Source organism: Carcharhinus amblyrhynchos, chromosome 26 (assembly GCF_965287045.1).
Source record: "Carcharhinus amblyrhynchos chromosome 26, sCarAmb.v2.hapA, whole genome shotgun sequence".
Classification (NCBI taxonomy): domain Eukaryota; kingdom Metazoa; phylum Chordata; class Chondrichthyes; order Carcharhiniformes; family Carcharhinidae; genus Carcharhinus; species Carcharhinus amblyrhynchos.
Genome location: NC_137349.1, coordinates 19877376 through 19904679, shown reverse-complemented (window position 1 = coordinate 19904679; position 27304 = coordinate 19877376). Strand labels below are relative to the sequence as shown.

The 27304-nt window shown below is 43.3% G+C and overlaps 1 protein-coding gene across 1 annotated transcript in view; it reads right to left on the bottom strand.

The window, feature by feature from the left end:
- The window catches only part of LOC145358562 (PDZ domain-containing protein GIPC3-like), a 60875-nt gene that overhangs the window by 4650 nt on the left and 28921 nt on the right, over positions 1-27304 (bottom strand). The window contains exons 4-5 of the mRNA XM_080212721.1: positions 17748-17860; positions 10976-11057 (exon numbers count right to left, since the gene is read on the bottom strand). Coding sequence (XP_080068847.1) covers positions 10976-11057; positions 17748-17860 — 195 coding nt within the window. The remainder of the gene's footprint in view (positions 1-10975; positions 11058-17747; positions 17861-27304) is intronic.

The following is a 27304-nucleotide window of genomic DNA, read 5'->3' as shown; positions in this document are numbered from 1 at the left end:
AATAAATTAAAGAAAACACGAGGAAGCTTGCTGAAATGTTCTGTCTTGTTAATTGCTAACTGGTGCACAGAGAAAAAAAACAGATAATTTTCCAAGTCAAAAGCGTCCTTTTGACTCCTGATCCACACTTTACCATATTAGGACTCATCAATCTTCAAATTCCTTCAGTTCATTCCCGAGCGGCAGAAACTTTTAACATGAGAAATAGCTGTTAGCCAGCCTTTTTAATTCAATTATTTCCACAGAAAAGCTGATTTGCAGGTTGAACTTGAATGGGCATGCAGCAAAGTTTAAAGTTTATTTATTAGTCACAAGTAAGGCTTGTATTAATACTGCAATGACGTTACTGTGAAATTCTCCTAGTCACCACACTCCGGCGCCTGTTCTGGTCAATGCACCTAACCAGCATGAGTTTTAGACTGTGGGAGGAAACGCACGCAGATATAGGGAGAACACACAAACTCCACACAGACAGTGACCCAAGCTGAGAATTGAACCCGGGTCCCTGGTGCTGTGGGGCAGCAGTGCTAACCACTGTGCCACTGTGCTGCCCCTATGCAAATGCATATGTTCACAAAGGCGTTTCATGAACCAAGGCATTCCACTGCATTCTTAATGAAGCTATCAGTTAACCTGTTTTGGATCATGATAAGACATAGCTAAGAATGAATTGAAACAAACTGGATAGAACAATCCGAACTGTGGTCCAATTTTCATTTGAACTTCACTGTTCTTTGTGATGAGATGTCTGCACAGATATTTTCAATATTTATTTTTGTCCTGAACACAGTGTACCAAAGATTGTCTCCATAAGCTCAGTCCATTCACAATCATAGGGCAGAGTAATTTTAGGTTATCTGGATCTTGCAGCTGAAGGAGAATGTTCAGCAATGATTTAGCCACAAGGAAAAGCTGGATAAACTCGGCTTGTTCTCACTGGAATGACTGAGGTTGTGGGGAGGAGGTGGTGACCCCCCCCCCAAGATTATGAGTGGCGTGGAAAGAGTAGATAGGCAGATACAGGGTAGAAAAGTCAAGTACTAGAGGACGTGCGCAGGGAAAAGTTTAGAGGAGATGTGCGAGACGTGTTTTTTTGACATAGAGGTGGTGAATGTCTGGAATTCGCTGCCTGGCGAGGTGATGGGAGCAGGTGCTATAGCTGCATTTAAGAGGCAACAATACATGAATAGGATGGGAATGAAAAGATGTGGACTCTGTAAGTGCACATGGTTTTAGTTTAGGCAGGCATCATGATTGGTGCAGGATTGGAGGGCCGAAGAGCCTGTTTCTGTGTTGTACTTTTCTTTGTTTTTCATTATTAATCAAATCTAGGTGTGAAACATTTAATTAGGTGCTACCCTTTCATATTGGTTGATCAATATTCATAGTTCCGCAGTGCCCAGTCACAAATTAATCTATGATGGACTTTAAATGATTTTTTAGCTGCACAGTGTAATCAGTGTGCCTGAATTCCTGGCAGTAATATGCTGCTCTGTGTGATGCAGTTAAGCTCCATATCTTGTTTTCTTTATAGTACAGTGGAGTTCCGTTGTTTTGATTTCTTTTTCGCTGCATTCTTAGCTGGTAGCAATTTTCTCAGCATTTAAATGTCACTGAGGAGCCCCCTTGCCAGAACCACCATTCCTAGCCTCATTATAAAAAGGGCAAAAGGAAGGTAAATCACCTGAACTAGGGGGAGCAATTCTCCCAATGGGAAGACTCAAGCGGAGGCTGTTTAGGAGCTTCCCACACCTGAACGCTCGTCTCTGGCCACTGGATTTCCGGCACAGAGCTGGATAAGTTATGCGAATGGAGATTTTCAGCTCAGTAGTGGCCTGGGACTGAAGTCTCTGGGCTTGCCAGTGCCTCCCACCCCATCAGGAGTGTTTCAGGGGATTACAATAGCACCCCACCAGGGCGGAGTTGGCGGCCCAGCCTGTGGAGTGAAGGTGGGCCACGGAGGCCCCCCTCAAGAGGTCGGGGGGGGGTAAAGGGGGTGCCCCTTGGACATTCCCATACCTGGCACTGCCAAGGAGCAAAGTGACAATTCCCAGGTGGCACCTTGGCACTGCACAGTGGGCATGAGTCCCTTCGCCGCTCTGCACTGGGATCAGGGAGGGAATCCAGCGATTGGGGCTGGCCATCAGTGTTGAGTGGAGGGGGTGGCGGGGGGGCTGCTGGTGGTGGTGGTGGTGGTCAGCCTGCCGGGGGGTCGGGGTGCAGGGGGGCAGGGAGGGTCAGGACTGTGGAGGAGGGTCATGACTGTAGGGAGGGGCTGATCAGAGCTGCAGGTGGTGGCTGCTGGGAGGCATTGGGAGATTGAGAATGCCAGGCTGGGGGGTATCAAGGTGGGCTGTGGGGAGTTTGGTGTCAGGGCTGGCCCGGACACATCCAGGAGGTCAGTGGTTGGGGTGTGGTGGGGGGGTGGTGGAAACCAGATGGCTAGCGATGTGGAATCATGTGGCTGATCAGCGATCGAGCTGGTCAGTGATCGAGAGGCTGGCTGTACAGGGCTACTGCGCATGTGCCAACTTCCATGCTGGCAGATCAGCGCATGCGCAATTGGCCACTCAATGCAACGCTGTTGGCCTCTTCACCAGAAATAGGCTCCGCCCACTAATTTTTAGCAAGATTTGCGCTGGGGAACAGAGTGTGGGAGATCCATTTTGAAAATCCTGTTAAAAAAACCAATGGGATTTACTCCAGTTTTTATGCAAATTTGGCACTTAGAATTTTTAGATGGGAAAGGAAAGATTTTCCAATGAAATCAGAAATAGGGTGGCATGGTCGTTAGCACTGCTGCTTCACAGCTCCAGAAACCCGGGTTCAATTCCCTACTTGGGTCTGTGCAGAGTCTATATGTATTCCCTGTGTTTGCATGGGTTTCCTCTGGGTGCTCCAGTTTCCTCCCACACTCCAAAGATATGCAGGTTAGGTTAATTAGCCATGATAAATTGACCCTTAGTGTCAGAGGTAAATACGTGGGGCTGCGGGAATAGGGCCTGGTGGGACTGTTGTCAGTGCAGGTTCAATGGGCCAAATGACCTCCTTCTGCACTGTCAGGATTCTATGATTCTAACTGAAGAAGGCATTCGGCATGCTTGGTTTCATCAGTCAGACCATTGAATACAGGAGTTGGGACGTCTTGTTGAAGTTGTACAAGACATTGGTAAGGCCACACTTGAATCCCAAAGTAAATAAGGAAGCTCACTCCCCCATATCAATGTGTTGCACTGAGGCGTCATTGAGTTACCCTATGAGACATACTGGAAAACTAGCAAGTACAGTGATTATATGCTGTTCTCACTTGGCTGAGGAGTAGAACCCATTATAATGTTGCTATTGAAGATGATAATTCTTACTTGGAGGTGGAACATATTGATCCATTCACTTGAGAAGGTATTAACAAACACCAAACACCGCAGTTTAGTTGAACTCTAATTCCTTTTAATTGCGAGCAGTGACTGAAAGGTGACAGGCATACAAAAGTTATTTTTCTATAACTAAACCCCGATACTGAATCACTAATCAACAGATTGTTGGGTCAAATTAAGATCTACACCCTAGCTATGACTACACCACTATATTCAGCACCCTCCCCTTCCATTTTCTCTAAGTCATTGAGTCATAGAAATTTACAGCATGGAAACAGCCTCTTCGGCCCAATTTGTCCATGCCACCCCTTTGTTTTTAACTACTAAGCTAGTCCCAATTACCTGCTTTTGGCCCATATCCCTCTATACCCATCTTACCCATGTAATTGTCTAAATGCTTTTTAAAAGACAAAATTGTACCCACCTCTACTATTACCTCTGGCAGCTTGTTCCAGACACTCACCACGCTCTGTGTGAAAAATTGCCCCCTGGACCCTTTTGTATCTCTCCCCAGTCACCTTAAATCTATGCCCTCTAGTTTTAGACTCCCCTAACTTGGAGAAAAGATGTTGACTATCTAGCTGACCTATGCCCCTCATTATTTTGTAGACCTCTATAAATCACTCCTTGGCCTCCTACGTTCCAAAGAAAAACATCCCAGATCATCCAGCCTCTCCTTATAACTCAAACCATCAAGTCCCGGTATCCTAATAAATCTTTTCTGCACTCTTTCTAGTTTGATAATATCCTTTCTATAATAGAACTGTATTCCAAGTGTGGCCTTACCAATGTCTTGTACAACTTCAACAAGATATCCCAACTCATGTATTCATTGTTCTGACCAATGAAACCAAGTATGCTGAATGCCTTCTTCACTACTCTGTCCACCTGTGACTCCATTTTCAAGGAGCTATGAACCTGTACCCCTACATCTCTTTATTCTACAACACTCCCCAATACCCTACCGTTGACTGAGTAAGTCCTGCCCTGGTTCGATCTTCCAAAATGCATCAAATCACATTTATCTAAATTAAACTCTATCTGTCATTTGTCAGCCCACAGGCCAACTGATCAAGATCCCCTTGCAATCCTTGATAACCTTCTTCACTGTCCACTATGCCACCAATCTTGATTCATCTACAAACTTATGAACCGCGCTTCCTAAATTTTCATCCAAATCATTAATATAAATGACAAGTAACAGTGGACCCAGAACCGATTCCTGAGGCACACCACTGGCCATAGGTCTCCAGTTTGAAAAACAAACCTCTACAACCACGCTTTGGCTTTTGTCATCAAGCCAATTTTGTATCCATTTAGCTACCTTACACTGGATCCCATGAGACTTAACCTTATGCAACAATCTACCATGCGGTACTTTGTCAAAGGCTTTGTTAAAGTCCAAGGAGCCAACATCAACTGCACTGCCCTCATCTACCTGCTCGCTTACCTTTTCAAAAAACTCAATCAAATTTGTGAGACATGATTTTTCACTCACAAAGCCATGCTGACTGTCCTTTATCAGTCCTTGCATCTCTAAATGTCTGTAGATCCTGTCTCTCAAAATACCTTCAAACAGCTTACCCACTACAGATGTGAGGCTCACTGGCCTGTAGTTCCCAGGCTTTTCCCTGCAGCCCGTTGTAAACAAAGGCACAACATTTGCCACCCTCCAATCTTCTTGCACCTCACCTGTGGCTATTGATGACTCAAGTATCTCTGCTAGGGACTCACAATTTCCTCCCTAGCCTCGCACAATGACTTGGGATACACTTCATCAAGTCCCAGAGATTTATCGACCTTGATGCACTTTAAGGCTTCCAGCACCTCCTTTTCTGTAGTACGTACACTCCTCATGCCAAAGCTATGTATTCCCTCAAGTTCCATAACATCTAAGACTTTTGCAACAATGAATACTGATGTATGTACTCTATGAACAGTATGTTTAGTCCATATACCACACAAGAAACAATATTTTTCACTGTATCCCAATATATGTGACAATAATAAATCAAATCCAATCAAAAGAAAGTTGTTGAAGTTGAAAGAGCTCATCCATGGGAAATTATGCTGCAATAAAGGCAGGAAGTGGGGCAGCACAATGGCACAGTGGTTAGCACTGCTGTCTCATAGTGCCAGAGACCTGGGTTCAATTCCCGGCTTGGGTCACTGTCTGTGTGGAGTTTGTGCATTCTCTCTGTGTCAGCGTGGGTTTCCTCCCACAGTCCAAGAGATGTGCTGGTTAGGTATATTGCTCATGCTAAACTCTCCGTCAGTGTACCCGAACAGGCACCGGAGTGTGGCGAAGAGGCGATTTTCACAGTAACTTCGCTGCAGTGTTAACTTCAGCCTACTTGTGACGCTAATAAATAAGTGCTGGAAAACTCAGCAGATCTGGCAACATCTATGGAGAACCAGAGTTAACATCTCGAGTCGGTACGATTGTTCTTCAGAGCAGAAGAGAGGAAGAAAAGCACTGGGAATTATGCTGCATCTGCTCTATATTAATGAGAATAAGTGTTGCCTGTCTTTCGCAATTGGAACATGTCCGTGAGAAGTACAACTGGAATCAGACGATGAAGCTGAATTTCCCAAAGTAACTCCCCTTAGAACCCTTCTCATCATGATGAATGAGTTTCCATTTGGCTAATTGGATAGCTGACATCAAGCTCAGTAGCAAAAGGGCAGTGATCTAAATTACTGTGCTGTCATTAAAAGCCAATATGTGCCCTGTAGAATATCTGTCTTATAAAGGAATACAACTTAAAAGGGCAGTGCATAAAAGAAAAGCATCTGAGTGTAATTGAGTTCTGGAAAATGGACAAGTGTGAATGACCTGAGAGGTTTACTGGCATCTTTTAAACCATAATGAAAAGCATGATAAAAGTTTTTTCTACGTTCTTCTTGGTAGAAGTAGGGAACTCTGGATGATTCAGGATATTGAGGCTCTGGTCAAGAAGAAGGAGGAAGCACATGACATGCATAGATAGCTAGGATCAAGTAGATCCCTTGAAGAGTATAGAGGGTGTAGGAGTAGAGTTAAGAGAGGAATCAGGACGGCATAAAGGGGACACGAGATTGTTTTGGCAGATAAGGAAAAGGAGAATCCAAAGAGCTTCTACAAATACATAAAGGGCAAAAGAGTAACTTGGGAGAGAGTAGGGCCTCTTAAGGATCAACAAGGTCATCTATGTACTGATCCGCAAGAGATGGGTGAGATCCTGAATGATTATTTCTCATTAGTATTCACTGTTGAGGAAAGCATGGATGTTAGGGAATTTGGGGAAATAAATAGTGATGTCTTAGAGTCAAAGAGGTTTACAGCATGGAAACAGGCTTTTTGGTTCAACTTGACCATGCTGCCCATTTTTTAAAGCCCTAAGCTAGTCCCAGTTGTCCACATTTGGCCCATATCCCTCTATACCCATCTTACCCATGTAACTGTCTAAAAGCTTTTTAAAGACAAAAATTGTACCCGCCTCTACTACTACATCTGGCAGCTTATTCCAGACATTCACCATCCTCTGTATGAAAAAATTGCCCCTCTGGACACTTTTGTATCTCTCCCCTCTCACCTTAAACCTATACCCTCTAGTTTTAGACTCCCCTATCTTTCGGAAAATACATTGCCTATCTAGCTGATCTATGCCCCTCATTATTTTATAGACTGAATAAGATCACCCCTCAGTCTCCTATGCTCCAGAGAAAAAAGTCTCAGCCTCTCCTTATAACTCAAACCATCAAGTCCCGATAGCATCCTAATAAATCTTTTCTGCGCTCTTTCTAGTTTAATAACATCCTTTCTATAATAGGGTGACAGAATTGTACACAGTATTCCAAGTGTGGCCTTACCAATGTCTTGTACGATTTCAACAAGGCATCTCAACTCTGGTATTCAATTTTCTGACCAATGAAACCAAACATACTGAATGCCTTCTTCACTACTAGGTCCATCTGTGATTCACTTTCAAGGAGCTATGAACATGTATCTCTAGATCTCTTTGTTCTGTAATACTCCCGAATGCTCTACCATTAACTGAGTAAGTTCTGCCCCGTTTCGATCTACAAAAATGCATCACCCTCACATTTATCTAAAATAAACTCCACCTGCCATTCATCAGTTCACTGGCCCAATTGATCAAGATCCTGTTGCAATCCTCTATAACCTTCTTCACCATCCACTATGCTACCAATCTTGATGTCATCTGCAAGCTTACTAACCATGCCTCCTAAATTTTCATTCAAATCATTAATATAAATGACAAATAACAGTGGATCCAGCACCAATCCCTGAGGCACACCACTGGTCACAGGCCTCCAGTTTGAAAAACAACCCTCCACAACCACACTCTGTCTTCTGCTATGCAGCCAATTTTGTATCTATTTACTTCCCTCACCCTGGATCCCATGAGATTTAACTTTATGCAACAATCTACCATGCAGTACTTTGTCAAAGCCTTTACTGAAGTCCATGTAGACAACATCAACTGCACTGCCTTCATCTACCTTCTTGATTACCCCTTCAAAAAACTCAATCAAATTTGTGAGACATGATTTTCAGCTCACAATGCCATGCTGACTGCCCTTAATTAGTCCTTGCTGCTCTAAATGCCTATCAATTCTCTTTCTCAGAATACCTCCTAACAACTTACCCACTACAGATGTGAGACTCACCAGTCTGTAGTCCCCAGGCTTTTCCCTGCAGCCCTTTGTAAACAAAGGCGCAACATTTGCCACCCTCCAATATTTAGGCACTTCACCTGTGACTATCGGTGATTCAAGTATCTTGACTAGGGACCCGCAATTTCATCCCTAGCCTCGCACAATGTCTTGGGATGCACTTCATCAGGTCCCAGGGATTTGTCAACCTTGATGCACCTCCTTCTCTGTTAAACGTACACTCCTCAAGACAGCACAATTTATCTCCTCAAGTTCCCTAACATTCATGCCTTTCTCAACAGTAAATACTGAAGTCTGTACTCTATGAACGGTATGTTTTGTATGTATAGAATGCAAAAAGTAATATTTTTCACTGTATCCCAATACATATGACAATAATAAATCAAGTCCAATCAAAAGAAAGTTGTTGAAGTTGAAGGAGCTCATCCATGGGGAATTATGCTGTAATAAAGGCAGGAAGTGGGGCAGCATGATGGCACAGTGGTTAGTACTACTGTGTCACAGTGCCAGGGACCTGGGTTCGATTCCCAGCTTGGGTCACTGTCTGTGTGGAGTTTGTATGTTCTCCCCATGTCTGTGTGGGTTTCCTCCCACAGTCCAAAAGATGTGCTGGTTAGGTACATTGGCCACGCTAAACTCTCAATCAGTGTACCCGAACAGGCACCAGAGTGTGGCAAAGAGACAATTTTCACAGTAACTTCATTGCAGTGTTAATTTCAGCCTACTTGTGACACTAATAATTAAAATAAATAAATGCTGAAAAGCTCAGAAGATCTGAAGCATCTGTGGAGAACCAGAGTTAACATCTCGAGTCAGTATGATTGTTTTTCAGAGAGGGAGAAAGGCAATGGGAATTATGCTGCATGTGCTTTACATTAATGAGGATAATGTTGTCTTTCTTCCGCAATTTGAACATGTCCGTGAGAAGTACAACTGGAATCAGGAGATGAAGCTGACTTTCCCAAAGTAACTTCCCTTAGAACCCTTATCAACCCTTCTCATTATGATGAATGAGTTTCCATTTGGCTTAATTGGACAGCTGACCTCAAGCTCAGTAGCAAAAGGGCAGTGATCTAAGTTACTGCGCTCTCATTAAAAGCCAATATGTGCTCTGTAGAATATCTGTCATATAAAGGAATACAACTTAAAAGGGAAGTGCATGAAAGAAAAACATCTGAGTGTAACTGAGGCCTGGAAAATGGATAAATGTGAATGACCTCGGAGGTTTATTGGCATCTTTTAAACCATAATGAAAAACATGATAAAATGTTCTTTCTACTTTCTTCTTGGTAGCAGAAGGGAACCCTGGATGATTCAGGACATTAAGGCCCTGGTCAAGAAGAAGAAGGAGGCACATGACATGCATACATAGTTGGGATCGAGTGGATGTCTTGAAGAGTACAGAGGGTGTAGGAATAGAGCTAAGAGAGAAATCAGGAGGGCATAAAGGGGATACGAGAATGTTTTGGCAGATAAGCAAAGGAGAATCCAAAGAGTTTTTACACGGCAGAGTAGCACAGTGGTTAGCACTGCTGCTTCACAGCTTCAGGGACCTGGGTTCGATTCCCGGCTTGGGTCACTGTCTGTGTGGAGTTTGCACATTCTCCTCGTGCCTGCGTGGGTTGTTCCGGTTTCCTCCCACAGTCCAAAGATGAGCAGGTTATGTTGATCGACCAGGGAAAATTAACTCTAGGGGATTAGTAGGGTAAGTATGAGAGGTTACAAGATAGGGCCTGGGTGGTATTGTGGTCAGTGCAGACTCGGTGGGCTGAATGGCCTCCTTCTGCACTGTAGAGATTCTAATTAAGCAGCAAATTTCTATTTTTCACCGTGCGAAATGTGAATCAGAGCTTAAGATCAGATTGAAGAGATCAGGTTTGTGATGTTTTAAACAAAACTGGAAGATTTGCTTAACTTTATCCAGAGGGAGGGATTCCACAGTAACCCATATTGTAAATGATAGTTTGAGAATTAGAAGTCATTCAGCTGAATAAGGAAAAAGGAACTGAGAATCACTTTGGGCCGGCTCCAAGAGAATAGAGAAGTGACCATTGAAGGACATTTTCTGCCATTTTAAATGTTAAATGAGGATCTTAAAATATACATTGACAACAAAAACAATGCTTAGTCTTGTGGCTTTTAATTTATTACAATAAAACTCTTAAAATTGAAATCTTGTCATCTGACCCTTCCTCGGTCATTCATTGGAACTTTGAATTTCTTTTCAAAAGTTACTGGTCTTCATGGAAATCATGACATTTACAGAGTTGATGTCAGCCTGAGGGCTATCGAAGGTTGTCCAAAGATATGCAGCTTAGGTGCATTGGCCATGCTAAATTGCCCCTTACTGTGTCAGGATGCATGAGTTACAGGGATTAACAGGGTCAATATGTGGAGTTGCAGGGGAGGGCGGAGGTGGGATTGTTGTCGGTGCAGACTCGATGGGCTGAATGATCTCCTTCTTCACTATAGGGATTGTATGATTCTAAGTATACTTCCACAGTGGAATGCCATTATCTTGTAAATTGAGTTTGTGTCTAAGTATGCCCTGTTTGTGAACACAAGTCCTCACTCACCTGATGAAGGAGCGAGACTCCAAAAGCTCGTGCTGCCAAATAAACCTGTTGGACTTTAACCTGGTGTTGTGAGACTTCTTACTGTTTTCGTTACCTACCGTGAAGAAATCTTTATCCTGTGAGTAACTTGCCAATGATAAGGGCTGGGGTTTTTTCTGTTTTATTCAATTCTTTTCCTAGCTTCAGGTGCCAGAGGCTGGCCTCTTCATCCAGAACAAATAACCTAATCCAGATCATGATTACTGTCTCCAGATCCTCAAATAAACATTTTCCATGTAGGCGCCACAAGAAAAATAAACAGCTTCATGTATTTGACAAACTCATTGTGATTAGTACAAGACTCACCCAGCTCTGTATCTCTGATGCCCATGTAACTTTCCAGTAAATCATCCACCTTTTTAGTTGCTCGTTCTTCATACTCTGTTGGCTAAAGAAATGGAAACTTTGATTGTTTTCCCAAAAAAATGATGGATTCCCTTTGAAACCACATTGGCTCTGGATTCTCCTGTAAGCTCAGAGTGGGGCACTTTGCACCTTTGAAATTGCACACATGACTGATGGGTGATTTTGCCTAGAAACTTCTTGTTTTATACAAGGGGTAAGATTTGCTTTCGACTGGTTCTGGGAGAATAGACTGCCGACTTAATGACAAAGTATAATCATTGAAGGAGGTTTTCCATAATTTTAAATGTGAATCATGATGGAGTGAGTGAGAAATATGGTTGTGGTGGAGAGCCAGTTAGAAGCACTCCTTGGTTCACCAATATATCACTCTGCTCCCAATATTGTTTGAAGGCTCCCAAATCACATTCTTCACCTCGCCAACCCTCCCATCCATCCAATGGCCCCCGAGATTGCTCATGCCAATTTTATATCCCCTCCATGCCTTATAAATCCTCCATAGTCGTCACCTCATATCTACCAAACACAGTGCTCAGCAGCCATGCAATGGCAACTGGAATTATTTTCAAATCATTGGAAAAAATTCAACGTGTAACAATCTACTAAGATCATGAATTCAAATACAATATCATTGATACTGGAAAGAATAAAAAGAAACTATTTCAATATTAAAGAGCGTCTAATCCTTTAAGTGACTACTCAGTTTATAAATAAATAAGAGATCATAGCAAATACATAATCTGTTATTATAGCTTCTTAAAAGTGCCAGTCATTCTTGGATTAAGAGACCACTTGCTGAGCTGAAACAATTATTAGCTTTGGAAACTCAGCCAAGCATTCATAATGGCTACAGCTGTCATAACAAAAACTTCCAGCTACATTTCTTGAGACTGACAGAAAAGAATGGTGTCCCATTTCCATTTCAAAGCAAAGTGTCTGCTAGTCAGTGGAGAAGAGCAGATGCAGACTTTTTTCAACTTTCAAATTATGTTTTTTTTAAACAACCAAAGCTGGCAGTTTCATTCACAGAACTGAACATCACAGCAGAATCTGACAGGCCACTTTCTTTAAATATTTTATACATAATTGCACTTCCTTCAATTGAAAAAGTACTATAATGTATGACAGCACTTAGACAATGGTGGCCAGCCTAAAGGGTAACAGGATGGATGCATCCATCCTGTTACCCTTTAGGCTGGCCACCTATGACTCTGCATTATAAGCACATCTAGATCTAGGGTGGCACGGTGGCACAGTAATTAGCGCTGCTGCCTCACAGCACCAGGGGTCACTGTCTGTATGGAGTTTGCACATTCTCCCCGTGTCTGTGTGGGTTTCCTCCGCGTGCTCTGGTTTTCTCCCACAGTATGGGTTAGGTAGATTAGTCATTCTAAATTGCCATTGAGTGTCAAGGGGACTGGCTAGGGTAAATGCATGGGGTTGTGGGGATAGGGCCTGGGTGGGATTGTGGTCAGTGCATACTTGATAGGCCAAATGGCCTCCTTTTGCACTGTAGGGATTCTATGATTCTAAATACAGCATCTAACAGTGACATTTGAAGGTGTCTTAACATTTTACATTTGCCTTTCAGAATGTTTCCAACTGCTCAGCAGGCTTCCCTGGTAGCCACTAATTCTCCAAAGGGGTATGTTTGTTAGGGCTTCCAAAACCCACACCAGTACAAAACAGTGCTTTAACTCTCCCAGATGTGTCCCTCCACCTTCCATCCACAAGGTTACCCTGCCTCTCCAAGTTGATGCCCCATCGATCAAAATAGCCTGGGCAGCTTTGGACTTCTCGTGAAATATCCGAAGCTGGATTTTGGACATCCCACAAGCAAAATTGGATCTGACTGCAGACAGCTGCACTTTAACATGTACAGCTGTGTGCATGAACCATGGATGTGAAAATTACAACCCTCCCCCATGCCCCCAGTGAATATTACGGATACCGGGTTCAGGATTGGGGCCACCTGTGCTTTTTTCTATAAAATGGAGACCTCTCCATTGTGGGGAAAATTCAGGCCTTAATTTCCTGGGTCCACATTTTTTGAGTTACCCCCTTCTTTCAATCCTTCACAGCCTTGCAGAGTAACACAAGAATTTCCTTGCAAGCTTCCATTTCATTTTAAATGCCATATCACAAATTCTTAAGAGATGACACAGGTTATTTTACATTTTTTTTGGCAACTTTCCACTTGCAGGTTCAATCCAGGCCAACAATTTGCTTTGTTTATTAAGCCTATCTTGAGAGTTCCAACAGTATTGATCATTGTGGCATTGTGGCCACTCTCACAAGTGGCAGGCTTTCTGTTTCACTGCCAGGCTGGACATTCACAACAAGAAAAGAAACTGCATGAAGCTTGTTCTAAAGTGCCATGACCTGTGGGATTGGCAATCTGCCTTGTTCAACACTTATAAAGATGGCCGTTCCCAATTTCAATCCATTCAATCCCTCCACCATCGATGCTCAGTAGCAGCAGTGTGTACTATCTACAAGATGCACTGCAGCAATTCACCAAAGATCCTTAGGCAGCACCTTCCAAACCCATGACCACTTCCATTTAGAAGGACAAGGGCAGCAAATAAATGGGAATACCATCACCTGCAACTTCCCCTCCAAGCCACTCACCATCCTGACTTGGAAATATATTACCATTCCTTCGCAGTTGCTAGGTCAAAATCCTGGAATTCCCTCCATAATGTCATTGTGGGTCAACCCATAGCATGTGGACAACAGCGATTCAAGAAGACAGCTCATCACCACCCTCTCAAGGGCAATTAGAGATGGGCAATAAATGTTGGCCAGCTAGCAATGCCCATATCCCATGAAGGAATAAAAAAAATTCATCTCAAAACCTAAAATGAAAGATATAGATCTTGCTTTCGCACCCTCAGATGGGGCAGGCTTCCCCATACGCTAATGCAAAATATGGCATAATGACATTGGGTCGACAATCTGACCTCATCCTGCCTGAGGGTAGGTGATGGCCTAGTGATATTATCGCTAGACCATTAATCTAGAAACTCAGTGAATGTTCTGGGGACTCGTGTTTGAATCCCACCAAAGCAGAAGTGGAATTTGAATTCAGTAAAAATATCTGGAATTAAGAATCTACTGATGACCATGAAACTTTTGTCGATTGTCTGAAAAACCCATCTGGTTCGCTAATGGTCTTTAGGGAAGGAAATCTGCCGTCCTTACCTGGTCTGACCTACATGTGACTCCAGAGCTACAGCAATGTGGCTCTCAACTGCCCTCCAAGGGCAACTAGGGATGGGCAATAAATGCTGGCCAGCCAGTGACGCCCATGTCCCACAAATGAATAAAAAATATGTAAGGCGAGCGGATGCTAAACTCGGAAGCCTGTCTGCCCTTTAAGTAGAGTAATAAACCTATTATGTTAAAAAAAATCAATTGATTGCAATTGTTTTTGTGCCCATTCCTCCCAAAAGGATTGGGAGGAGTTATACCAGGTATGAGGAAGCAAGGGTGGATGAAAAGGTCTGTGAACGGGAAGCTGGCTGCCTTTGGCAGTATTTGATTGTTAGTAGACTTCATTTGTTCAGTTTTTATGGACTGATGTTACAGTTAGGGAGAGACAGAGAGAGAGCGAAAGGACCGTTTAAATTGACTTCCAGTGAATGATCTGACACCACTCTCACTGAACCTGATTGGATACTGAGCTGCCCTGCAGGCTAACTGGCCAACATTTCCAGCAGCCGGCTGTTAATTGGTCAACATTCCCACATGCTGGAATGGAGGGAGTGGGAGAAAACAGACTACGCATTTCCAGTTCTGTCTCCTTTACCAACTAGTAACCCTAAAATCCACCACATGCTTAAACATTTTTGTGCTGCTTTTTTACAACAGTACATAACTTGCTGGTACTTGGATTTGAATCCCTTATCACCTGCTTCCTATTTATCCAGCCAGAACTAGAAAATCAATGTTTTCTCCTCCCACTCCCTCACCATTCCTTGGGAGTCTCCCCAGTTTCTAGCCTTAAGTTCCTTCTTTTTGTCATGAAAAGCTACCATCCCCTGAAAAGATGTTCCACAAAGGCACTGATGACACTTAGTTCTTACCACCAGCTCTCTCAGCTACTTTGCCACTTGTGACATGTTGTACAGTTTGGTCAACTTCTAGTGCTGGATGGATTGACATTTCTTTCAAGTATCATGAACCCCATACCCTGGCCACTGATTCATCCCTCCCTGCTGGCCACACTGTGAGGGTGAACCAGACTGTTCACAACTTTAACATTGGAATGACCCCAATGTGAGAATGGGACCCCAATACCCTCTTCATTACCAAGGCCACCTTTTACTTCTGTAAGATTGCCTGACTATCCGTAACTTGGCTCACCTGTGGCCAAAACCTTTATCCAATTGATGCCACTGGACTTGAATATTCCAATCCTTCAATGGTCTGACTCACATCTTGCACCCTCTGTCAACTTCAGCTCATCCCATTCTCTGCTGCTTCTTTCCTAACTCAATCACCCAAGACAGCAAGAAACTACAAAACGTTGTGAATGTATCCCAATCCATCACGCAAACCAGCCTCCCATCCATTGACTCTGTCTACGCTTACCGCTGCCTCAGCAAAGCAACCAGCATAATTAAGGACCCCACGCACCCCAGATATTCTCTCTACCACCTTCTTCTGTTAGGAAAAAGATACAGAAGCCTGAGATCACCAACTCAAGAAAAGCTTCTTCCCTGCTGCCATCAGACTTTTGAATGGACCTACCTAGCACTAAGTTGATCTTTCTCTATACCCTAGCTGTGACTGTAACACTACATTCTGCACTCTCCTTTCCTTTTCTATGAACGGCATGCTTTGTCTGTATAGCGCGCAAGAAACAATACTTTTCAACGTATACCAATACATGTGACAATAATAAATCAAATCAAATCATCCAGCACCCTGTACTTGCTGACCTACAATTGCTCTTGGACAGGCAACACTTCGATTTTAAGATCCTCATCCTTGTTTTCAAATCCATCCATGGAACACGCCCTTCCCAAGGTACCTCCTCCAGCCCTACAACTAGGTCTTGAGAATTCTTCACTTCATTATGGGCAGCCAGGGCCCTGGGCTCTCTCCAAACCTTTCCACCTCTATTTCTTTCATTAACTTACTCCTTTGACCATGATTTTGGTCACCAGTCCTAACATAACTTTTGGGGTCAAATTTCATTTGACAATGTCTTCCGTGGGGAACTGTGGGATGTTTTGCTATGTTAAAGGCACTATTTAAATGCAGCGGTTGAAAAAAATACATCATATCACTGAGAAAATGGAAAAGGCATCTGACTTAATTTAAATTTGAACTTAAGTTCATTGGAATTGCAGAGAATGAGGAAATGGACATTTGTGTTCATTTTCTGCGAAGATAGACATTAGCCAAACGATGAACAAATTAAATTCTGACGAATTTATTGGAGTTCTATGAGGATGTGTCTAGGGCGGTGGATAGAGGAGAGCCGGTGGATGTGGTGTTTCTTGGTTTTCAGAAGGCGTTTGATAAGGTGTCGCACAAGAGGTTATTACAGAAGGTCAGGGGGCATGGAGTTGGGGGTAGGGTGTTAGCGTGGATAGGGGATTGGCTGTCAAATAGGAGGTAGAGAGTAGGGGTCAATGGGTGCTATTCGGATTGGTGGTTGGTGACAAGTGGAGTGCCCCAGGGGCCTCAGCTATTTACCATTTATATAGATGATCTGGAGGAGGGAACCGAGCGTATGGTGTCGAAATTTGCTGATGACACCAAGATTGGTGGAACGGCAAATTGTGCGGAGGGTGTGGAAAGTCTGCAGAAGGATCTAGACAGGCTGGGCGAATGGGCCAGGAACTGGCAAATGGAATTTAATGTTGGCAAGTGTGAAGTTGTCCACTTTGGTAGGAATAATGGTAGGAAGGACAATTACTTACATGGCGAAAAACTGCAGCATGCAACGGTGCAGAGGGACCTTGGGGTCCTTGTGCATGAGTCGCAAAAACCCAGCCTGCAGGTGCAGCGGGTGGTCAGGAAGGCGAATGGGATGCTGGCCTTCATAGCGAGGGGGATTGAATATAAAAGTAGGGAGGTCTTGCTGCAACTGCACAGGGCACTGGTGAGGACGCAGCTGGAGTACTGTGTGTAGTTTTGGTCGTCGCACTTATGCAAGGATATTTTGGCCTTGGAGGGAGTGCAGAGGAGGTTTACTAGGCTGATACTGGAGTTGAGGGGGTTGAACTATGAGAAGAGGCTGAATAAACTAGGCTTGTACTTGTTAGAGTTTAGAAGAATGAGGGGAGATCTCATTGAGACATATAAGATAATGAATGGGATGGATAGGATAGAGGTGGAGAGGCTCTTCCCGCTTAGAAAGGACAGTAGGACTAGAGGGCACAGCCTCAAGATAAAGGGGGTGCAGTTTAGAACAGAGTTGAGGAGGAACTTCTTCACTCAAAGGGTGGTGAATCTCTGGAATTCTCTGCCTGTTGAAGTGGTGGAGGCTGCCTCGCTAAATATTTTTAAGACACGGGTTGATAGGTTTTTGATAGGCAAGGGGATTAAAGGTTATGGGGAGAGGGCGGGAAAGTGGAACTGAGACACGACAGATCAGCCATGATCTTATTGAATGGCGGGGCAGGATCGAAGGGCTAGATGGCCTACTCCTGCTCCTATTTCTTATGTTCTTATGAACAAAATCTAAAGCTTTACTTACAGCCTCTTCCACAGTTGCAGCACCTTTTGACCTTAAACGCAACGTTTCCCTTCCACTTCCAACCTTGCCCTCACCTGTAGACTTGCCACACTTTGTCCTCCGAGCAATCATGTCTGTAAAATTCAGATTAAGAAGTTATTCATAAATTGAAAGAAGGGTAGACAGTGGCCCTGGTACAACATCAAGACTCAATTCTGTCCTAGAAATATAGCCAATATAATGCTGAGGTGACTGTACATCCTATTCAGCCTCCACAGACTCAGTGGAAATTAAAAGCAGGAGGTAGAACATAATTCATCGTCACCCATTTTACACAAAGTCAAAATTACCCCTAAGACTTTTAAAATGAAGAAGTGCAGGTTGAATAGATCATAGAAAGGATATTGGGGAGGCCTCCAGAATCATCCTCATGGGGGAATGCTCCCCCCTCCCCCCCAGTTATGTGGCGCATGGAGGGTGTGCCTGGGTGGGTTGCTCTTCAGAGGATCAGTACAGACTCAATGGGCCAAATGGCCTTCTTCTGCACTGTTGGGGGTTCAATGGTATAGGTGCATTGGCCATGCTAAATTCCCCCTCAGTCTACCCAAACTGGCGCAGGAGTGAGGTGACGAGAGGATTTTCACTTCATTGCAGTGTTACCTACTGGTGACACTGATAAATAAATTTAAAAACAATGTGTTGTTCTTGTGAAAAATAATGGATGGGACTTTACAGCCACGAAGGGCCAGAAATTCCTGCCCCAGGCCAATCTTTAAATGGTCTACCAAATTTCCTGTCCCGCCTGTTACAATATCCATAGCAGGCGGGACCAGAAGACCTCGTCAAATATCTTTTTCTGCATTAAGCTGTCAACGCAAACTAAGTTCACATTTCCTTCGAATGCTTTCAGACATCAGTGAATCCAATTTAATAACTGTGCCACAGAATGACTTCACCATCATCTCCACCAGCACTGACATATTTATATATAAACTTCCAAATATGGCTAATTTGCTCTGCACACAATTGATTAAAAGCTGTCAGGATGGTTAATCAGAAATTCAAAATAAATTTTTTTAAAAAGTTGGGAACAGTTCCCAGTGCGCAAGTTATATTAAAACTTGAGTGTTGGGTCTCTAAGGTGTCCTGTTTTCAATTACGAGTAAATTCAATCTGTGACATGAACTGCAAATCCAAGAATTTCTTTCTTTCAATGCAGGGAAGAAAATCTCAGTGCCTGGAACTGTTTCTAATCAGCAGAGCTGGTTCTTATTTCATTCCAGGTCCATACAAAGCAGTGCATTAAGACAGCAAAATTAATAATATTTGTCTGGGAGTGAAATGAGGGACTGGTAAAGATTCTGAACTCCAAGGCACTGACGGAGATATCAAGGAAAGAAACATACTTGGTAATGGAAAATATGAGAGGAAAATCGTAATCTAGAAACTATCTGGGAGGCTTGAGTTCATTTTAAGAAACTATGGTTCATCCTTAAATGTTAAAACTAATAAAGCTTATAGCGGGAATCTCCCTTCCCCCGTGGGGGAATTTGAAACTTGCATGTCAGAACCCCCTTCCCAATGTTCTCCTGCTTCCAAGTGATCTTGTCTAAGGTGAGGAATGGTGGCACAGTGATTAGCACTGCTGCCTCACAGCACCAGGGATCCAGGTTCAATTCCTAGCTTGGGTCACTGTCTGTGTGGAGTTTGCACATTCTCCCCATATCTGTATGGGTTTCCTCCGGGTGCTCCAGTTTCCTTTTACATTCCAAAGATGTGTGGGTTAGATGGATTGACCATGCTAAATTGCCCCTTAATGTCAGAGGGACTAGTTAGGGTAAATGCAAGGGGTTGTGGGGATCCACTTCAGATTAGCCATGATCTTATTGAATGGCAGGGCAGGCTTGAAGGGCTAGATGGCCTACTCCTGCTCCTATTTTTTATGTTCTTATGCTCTTCAGTTTTTTTCATTGTGGCACCAATTGTCTGTTAAATATCCTTATATTGCTGCTTCAATGGCTTAAGTTTTGTTTATTTTTCCTCTAGGCCTCTGGTACTTTCTGGGATTTGCTTCATGACCCTGCATTGTGAGAGAGAAGACTGGTGGGCAGGTAGTCTGTTTTTGACAATTTTTGTCTCTTCATAGTGAATTCAAGGTTTCACTTTTAATTTGGCTGCTGGCTGCGGTTTCAGTTTGGGGGGGGGGGGGGGGGGGCGAGTGGATATCAGATCGAAAGCAATGTTTTTTTTCTCTCTCTCTCCCTGGTATGATAGAATCTGGCCAGCTGGAATCAGATCTCCTACCCTTCTGGGAGTGGAATCTGCTGTTGGTGGTTGGCTTGCCTGGAGTTTCTCCCTCCCCAGTATTTTGGGAAGCTGTTCTGACTTCAATCTGTTCTGTATGTATATTAAGAGGGCTGCTGGAAATGACAAGGCTGGGAATTCAGAGTTTTAATTTCCCAACCAAAGGACTAAGTTCCCGCATGACGTGAGCATTCGTATTTTCTGTATTAAACCTGTGGCAAGGGTTTTGTTTGTGCAATTTGTTTGGTTGGAACGGCATTTAGCTGTTAAGGTTTATATAATATTATGACTTTTTTCTTGCTTGTAAAAGTTATTGCTAATTTTCTTTCCATACATGTTAACTGTATACTTAAATAAACCTTGTTTGGCAAAAGCTCCCCAGTGGGTCAGTTGAGTCATACTGGAAAGGAAATATCTCCAGCTCACCCTAGCCAAATTCAAAGTGCAAAACGTATGACCCAGATGGATTTCATAAACACTTTAGAGCTTTAGACCCGAATTATAACAAAGGATTCATACAGATGAGGTTAAATAGTGAATCTTTGTTTATGGTGTGTCAATAATAGAATCCCTACAGTGCAGAAAGAAGCCATTCAGTCCATTGAGTCTGCATCCATTCTCCAACAGAACAATTTCCAGACTTATCTCTGCCCTATCCCTGAAATCACACAGATTTACCCCACTAATAAAATAAACACACTTAGCTCTAAACCTTCAAGTTCAAGTCCCACTCCAGGGCTTGAGCATTCCAGTGCAATATTTTGCGGGCATTGCATTGTCAGTTGTGCTGTCCCATAGATGGGATGTTAGTTAAACCGAGGCCCCATCTGCCAGCCAAGGTAAATGGAAATGATTCCCTGGCACCACTTCGAGGAAGAGTGGAGGAGTTATCACCATGTTCAGGCTAATGTTTATCCCTCAATCAACAACATAACAAAAAAGGTCACTATCATACTGTCATTATTGGGAGCTTGCTATGCACAATTTGGCTGCCATGTTCTGGCATTAAAAGTTTATTTATTTATTAGTCTCAAGTAGGCTTACATTCACACTGTAATGAAGTTACTATGAAAATCCCCCAGTCGCCACACTCTGGTGATTGTTCGGGTAAGTGAGGGAGAATTTAGCAAGGGCAATGCCCCTAAACAGCACGACTTTCGGACTGTAGGAGGAAACCTGCACAGACACATAGGGAAACATGCAAGCTCTGCACAAACAGTGATCCAAGTCGGGAATCGAACTCGGGATCCTGGCGCTGTGAGGCAGCAGCCCTAACCACTGTGCTACCGTGCTGCCCATTACAACAGTGACTACACTTCAAAAAGTGCTCCATTGGCTGTAAAATACTTTGGGGGGAGCTTTCCCGTTCCTCCCACCACAGGAATCGGAGTGGGCAGGGGGCAGACAAGTTTCGTTGACCTCAGGCAGGATTTTCCAGTTTTGGGCCAAGCGCAGCTGGAAAATCCAGCCCTTGACACATCTGGTGGTACGAGCAGGGCTATATAAATGCAGGTCATTCCCTTCATGATTGTTAAAATGTTTAGAACCATTCCACAACTCAATATTAGCCACTGTGTGTGTGTGTGTGTGTGTGTGTGTGTGTGTGTGTGTGTGTGTGTGTGTGTGTGTGTGTGTGTGTGTGTGTGTGTGTGTGTGTGTGTGTTTGATGGAAAACTTCTCAGAAGTACAGTGGCTTTAGATAAAGATCCATAAAGGCACAACACCATTAATGGATTGTCTCCATTGTCCCCCTTTGTAGTTTGTTAGACATTTTTTGAGAATCTCTGCCTTTGACTGGGATACTTACTGCAGTAGTATTGCTAAGCCAGACACAGAGCAGGACATCTGAGACAAGAAATACAATGAAAGTAGAAAGTAGAAGAGTAATAGCTTATTTGCTTGATCTGGCGTTCCGCAAAAACCGCTTTGAATCTTGTTATGAATTTGCATTCTTCACACATAAACAAGCGAGTCAAGTTAAAATATATTGTTTAAACTGAAAAAAGTGTGCTTGCACCAGGCTCCAAAGCCAATGGCTCAGTGCAGAAGTGGTTTAAACAGCCTAATAAATGCACCAGAAATTTCTCCACCCAACCTCACTGATCCCCCTTAGGGCTAGGGAGAAAAATTCAAGGGTCCTAGTGCTTTTCCTATTTTTGCACCCCTTGTTACCCTCCTTTTAACTCCCTCCCCTCATATCGTTCAGATTCTGGATTTGGGAACTATTGTCAGTGTTAAGCAAAACTTCTGAACTTTGGACTCTGATATGCCTCTATTTATAAAGTCCATCGAGATGTTTCAGTATACTTTACAGCCATGGCTTTGTCAGGCAATTACATACAACTTGATCATTCGTTTGACGCAATCAGCAATGCTTCTTTGAACTTGGCTAAGTGCACTATCTGGCAGCAACATCCAAAAGAATTGAACCTCACAAGCACTGCAAACAACAATCCTATGTACAAATGAGAATATCTTGAACTAAGAGTGACATATTCAATTGACGCATGCTGCTGGCTTCATTTCCAAGTTTAAAAATGGCAAAACATTCCAGTAAGTTGGGAGCAACCAATTCATCTGCAATAATTGTGGGCAACACGGTGGCACAGTGGTCAGCACTGCTGTCTCCCAGCCCCAGGGACCTGGGTTCAATTCCAGCCTTGGATCACTGTCTGTGTGGAGTTTGCACGTTCTCCCTGTGTCTGTATGGGTTTCCCCTGGGTGCTTTGGTTTCCTCCTACAGTCCAAAGATTGGCCATGCTAGTTTTCCCTTGTGAGAATTAGCAGGGTAAATATGTGGGGTTATGGTGATACAGCCTGGGTGGGATTGTTGTCGGTGCAAGCTCAATGGGCTGAAAGGCCTCCTTCTGCGCTGTAGGGATTCCACCATTCTATATGCTATTTCTAGCCACAAAAGCCTATGTTAGCAGAAAAATTATATTTTGCATTAAATGATAAATACCTTCTCGTTTAAAATTAATGCTAATCACACCTACAAATAATAGGAAAGTAAAGTGCTGCAGATGCTGGAAATTTGAAATATAAACAGAAAATATTGGAAATATTCCGCAAGCCTAATAGCAACTGTGGAGAGAGAAAGAGAGATGATGTTTTGGGGTCGACTTCTGCACGGGTTCTGGTCCCTGACTCTGTTTCCCTGCACGGATGCTGCCTGACTTGCTGAACATTTCCAACAGTTTCCATTTCTACTGGAGCAAAATGAACTCCTCGATCCAGCCCCTCCAAAAAGCAATCAAACTCTTGTGAGCTTCTCATTCTCCTTGAGTAAGAAACACAGCAACAGCTGCCTGAGATCTGGTTGGGCGCAACATTAAACATGAATTTTAAAAAGAAGTAAACACATGAAGAAAACACAGATTGCTGTGGAAAAATAAATTCATTTCAAAGCAATAAATTGATAACTTTTTTTAAAAAGTGTAAATCATAAAAAATGACCATCAAAAAGCACCCGCCAGGTCAGTGTGATGACTTTAATCAGGCAATTGAGGTTGGCATGCTTGAGCATGCTTTGGCATGCTCCCTGATTGAGAGCCTTGGTGGGCCTTGTTGCTGCCGGGCGGCAGAGGTCCCCAGTGGAGGTCCTTCTATAGAGGGGTCTCCCCCAATTGTCTTGGGGACCTGGGGTGGAGGGTGTTGAACGCAGCGGTTCCTTACAACCGTCGGTTTTTCCGGTTCACAGGCTCCCAAGCTTGCTCCTCCTGTGGCCTTGTGGAGTCCGTGGACCATTTTGCATCTTCGGTTGCACTCCTTTTTTGTTTACCTTTTATTGATGTTTTGTTTGCCCCACACTCCCGATCTATGGGCACCTGGTGCAGAGAGGGGCGGGTCAGGATGGCGACCTCCTCGCGAAACTGCTCCTGGGCCTGGCTAGGCGAGCTATCAACAGGTCCAGGCAGCAGGCGATCGATGCGGTCGGCCATCCTGACTGTCTGCCCCTCTACTGCGGCTACATTCATGGCCAGGTGTCCCTGAAGAGGGAGCATGTGGTGTCCACTGCGCCTTCCACGCCTGCTGGGTACTGCAGAGGCTGGGGTGTATTATAGACCCCAAAAATCACATTATGATTTAATGTTTAAGTTTCCTTTTGTTTATTGTTCGGGGTCCTTTTGGGGAAATGCCCCTTTTCATTTGTCCCTCAGTTAATTTGAGTTCGTTTATTTGGCTGGTATTCAAAGATATCCCCAATTGAGAGCTAATTAATGGCCCAAACAGGGAGTCTTGTATCATATTATTCACCCCTTTAATCAGATTTTAATTTGATGTTTTAAGTTTCCTTTCCACTTTGTGTTTTGTTTCAGGCGGTTCCCCTTTTTAGGCAGCTGCCCCTTTTGAGTTATTCTTAAGTTAATTTGATTTTGCTTATTTGGTTGGACAAAAAGAGTTCCCGTGTCCTATATTTAAACAGAATACTCAGTCCCTCTGGACTGCTAATGCAGATAGCACATTGTGAGCACTCTGTATAGCATGGTGGGATCTTGTAAATAAAGGAACTTTGGTGATGAGACTTTTGCCTCTGTGGACTTATTACAGACAGCTAACTTATAAAACCTCTTAAGCCTCAAGTGAGCACTGGAGAGAGACAGACAAGGCCCCAAGTCCTGGTCACCAGGAAAGTGTGAAGGGACTGGAGCCAAGCTAAGGTTATCTAGCACTGAATTAGCATCTGCCTCTGATGGTGCACTATCTGGATTGTCCTCAGTGGAGTTCATGTGAAAGTAGTGTTTGAAAGCCACTGCTTTTCAACGTAGGTTTTCCTTTTCTGGTGTGGATAGGTTTTTAAGGAGGGAAGGCAAGGGTGTGTGTTCCCACATTAAGTGCGATGTGTGCACTATGAACATATGAATCAGGAGCAGGAGTAGGCCACTTGGCCCCTCGAGCCTGCTCCACCGTTCAATAAGATCATGGCTGATCTGATTGTAACCCATACCCCACATTCCTACCTATTCCCAATAACCTTTTGTCCCCTTGGTAATCAAGAATCTATCTACCTCTGCCTCAAAATATTCAAAGGTTCTGCTTCCACTGTTTTTTGAGGAAGAGAATTCCAGAGATTTACAAGATTTTCTGAGAGAAAAACTTGCTCCTCATCTCTGTCTTAAATGAGTTAATTATTATTCTGAAACAGTGACCACTAATTGAAGATCCTCTGACAAGATAAAACATCCTCCCGACATCCACCCTGTCAATACACCAGAGAATTTTAAAGATTTCCTCTTAGTCTTCTAAACGCTAGTCGATACAAACATAACCTAGCCAATATTTTTCCACATAAGACAACTTGTCCATTCCTTGTATCATTTGTATTATTCTAGTAAATTTTCTCTGAACTTTTTCAAATGCATTTGTTTCTTTTCTTCAATGTGTGTGTGCGTGTGTGTGTATTTAAAAGTTTAGTTATTGGTCACAAATAAGACTTACATTAACACTGCAATGAAGTTACTGTGAAATTCCCCTAGTCACCATACTCTGGTGCCTGTTTGGATTAATGAACCTAATCAGCACATCTTTCAGAATGTGGGAGGAAACCAGAACACCTGAAGGAAACTCACACAGACACGGGAGAACATGCAAACTCCACACAGACAGTGACCCAACCCAGGAATCGAACCCGGGTCCCTGGCACTGTCGAAGCAGCAGTGCTAACCACTGCGCTATGTACTGCCCTGTGTGTGTGCATGTATATATTTCTGCCTGTGTGCGTTTCTGTGTGTGTGTGTCTTTGTCTGTGTGTGTTTCTGTGTGTCCATTTATGTATATGTGTATGTGCATGCATGTGTGTGTATCTGTGTGTATATTTTTGTGTATTTCTATGTGTGTGTACGTGTGTGTGTGTGTGCATGTATGTGTGTGTGTGTATGTTTTTGTGTGTGTATGTGCATGTGTGTGTGTGTGTGTGTGTGCGTGTGCATGTGTGGGTGTGTATGACTCACTCCCAGTCTCAGGGTTCTCACTCTTTCAAATATACTCATTCAAATCAGACAAAAAGATATGTTTATTCACACCACACCCGAGATTTAAACATAACAAAAACACTCACTCCCTCAATCACATAGACCAACATGAACAAGAAAAAAAATGAGTTCTAGTTTCGAAGCATGCACTTGGATTATTAACAATTAACAAACCACCTGAGATTTTTATAGTAAAAACGTCCATTGCCAATTCTTATGTGAGCATCACCACATGCAGACTAAAATGTCTTCAAACATACACAAGTTCTAGATTATTGTTATGAGTAACATTTGCTAGGCCAGCATTCATTATCCATTCTTAGGTCATTTATTTTATTCTATTCCAAAATTGATTTTGAATGAATGAAAATCGGAACACCCCAGACTCATCAACATCACAAAATTACTGAGTCCCCACCATCAACATGTTGGGAGTCACTTCTGAACCAAAATTTAACTGGCCACCATATTCATGTTTGCACACACATCAGGGAGCCACTTGCTGGAGTGGGCTTTATCAGCGGAAATACGTCTATCAGGATGTGGGTCGCAGACTTTGTCAACCAGAGACAAAAAGTGAATTGCAGATGCAATATTTCTATGTGGATGTTTTGAAATTGTCTGAAGAAAACAACTCGGTCCAACTGTGTGTGAAACGTATAGAGCATTTTGTCCTGAGAATCTCCAGCACGCTCCAGCAATTGGCTCCCCATATTGCAATCAGGTATGGAGATCCAAATTGACACTTTCCCCTTCCTAATCAGTGACACTGAAGCAAATTGTCAAGTTCACTTTTACTCAGACAAATTAATTGGGCACACATCAATGAATAAACTGAACTTCCCTGATGTATCATGCCAAGCAGTCTAACTACCCACAGGATAGTTAGGGCACAGGTAATCTGTCCAGAATGATTGTCTAAAATGAGATTAGAGGATGAATTTTGGTCCTGTTTCCTGCATGGTGGTCATTGTCTATTGACGGTGGGGGTTGCAGTGTTTTTGTTTTATTTATTTGTGGGACGTGGGCTTCGCTGGCTGGCCAGCATTTATTGCCCATCCTGATTGCCCGAGGGCAGCTGAGAGTCAACCACATTGCTGTGGCTCCACATTCACATGTAGGTCAGACTGGGTAAGGATGGCAGATTTCCTCCCATTAGTGAACCAGATGGGTTTTTCACATTAGTGAACCTCTTGGGTTTATTTGACAATTGTTGATGGGCTTTTTAATTCCAGACATTTTTTACTGAATTCAAATTTCACCATCTGCCATGGTGGGATTCGAACTCAGGTCCCCAGAATA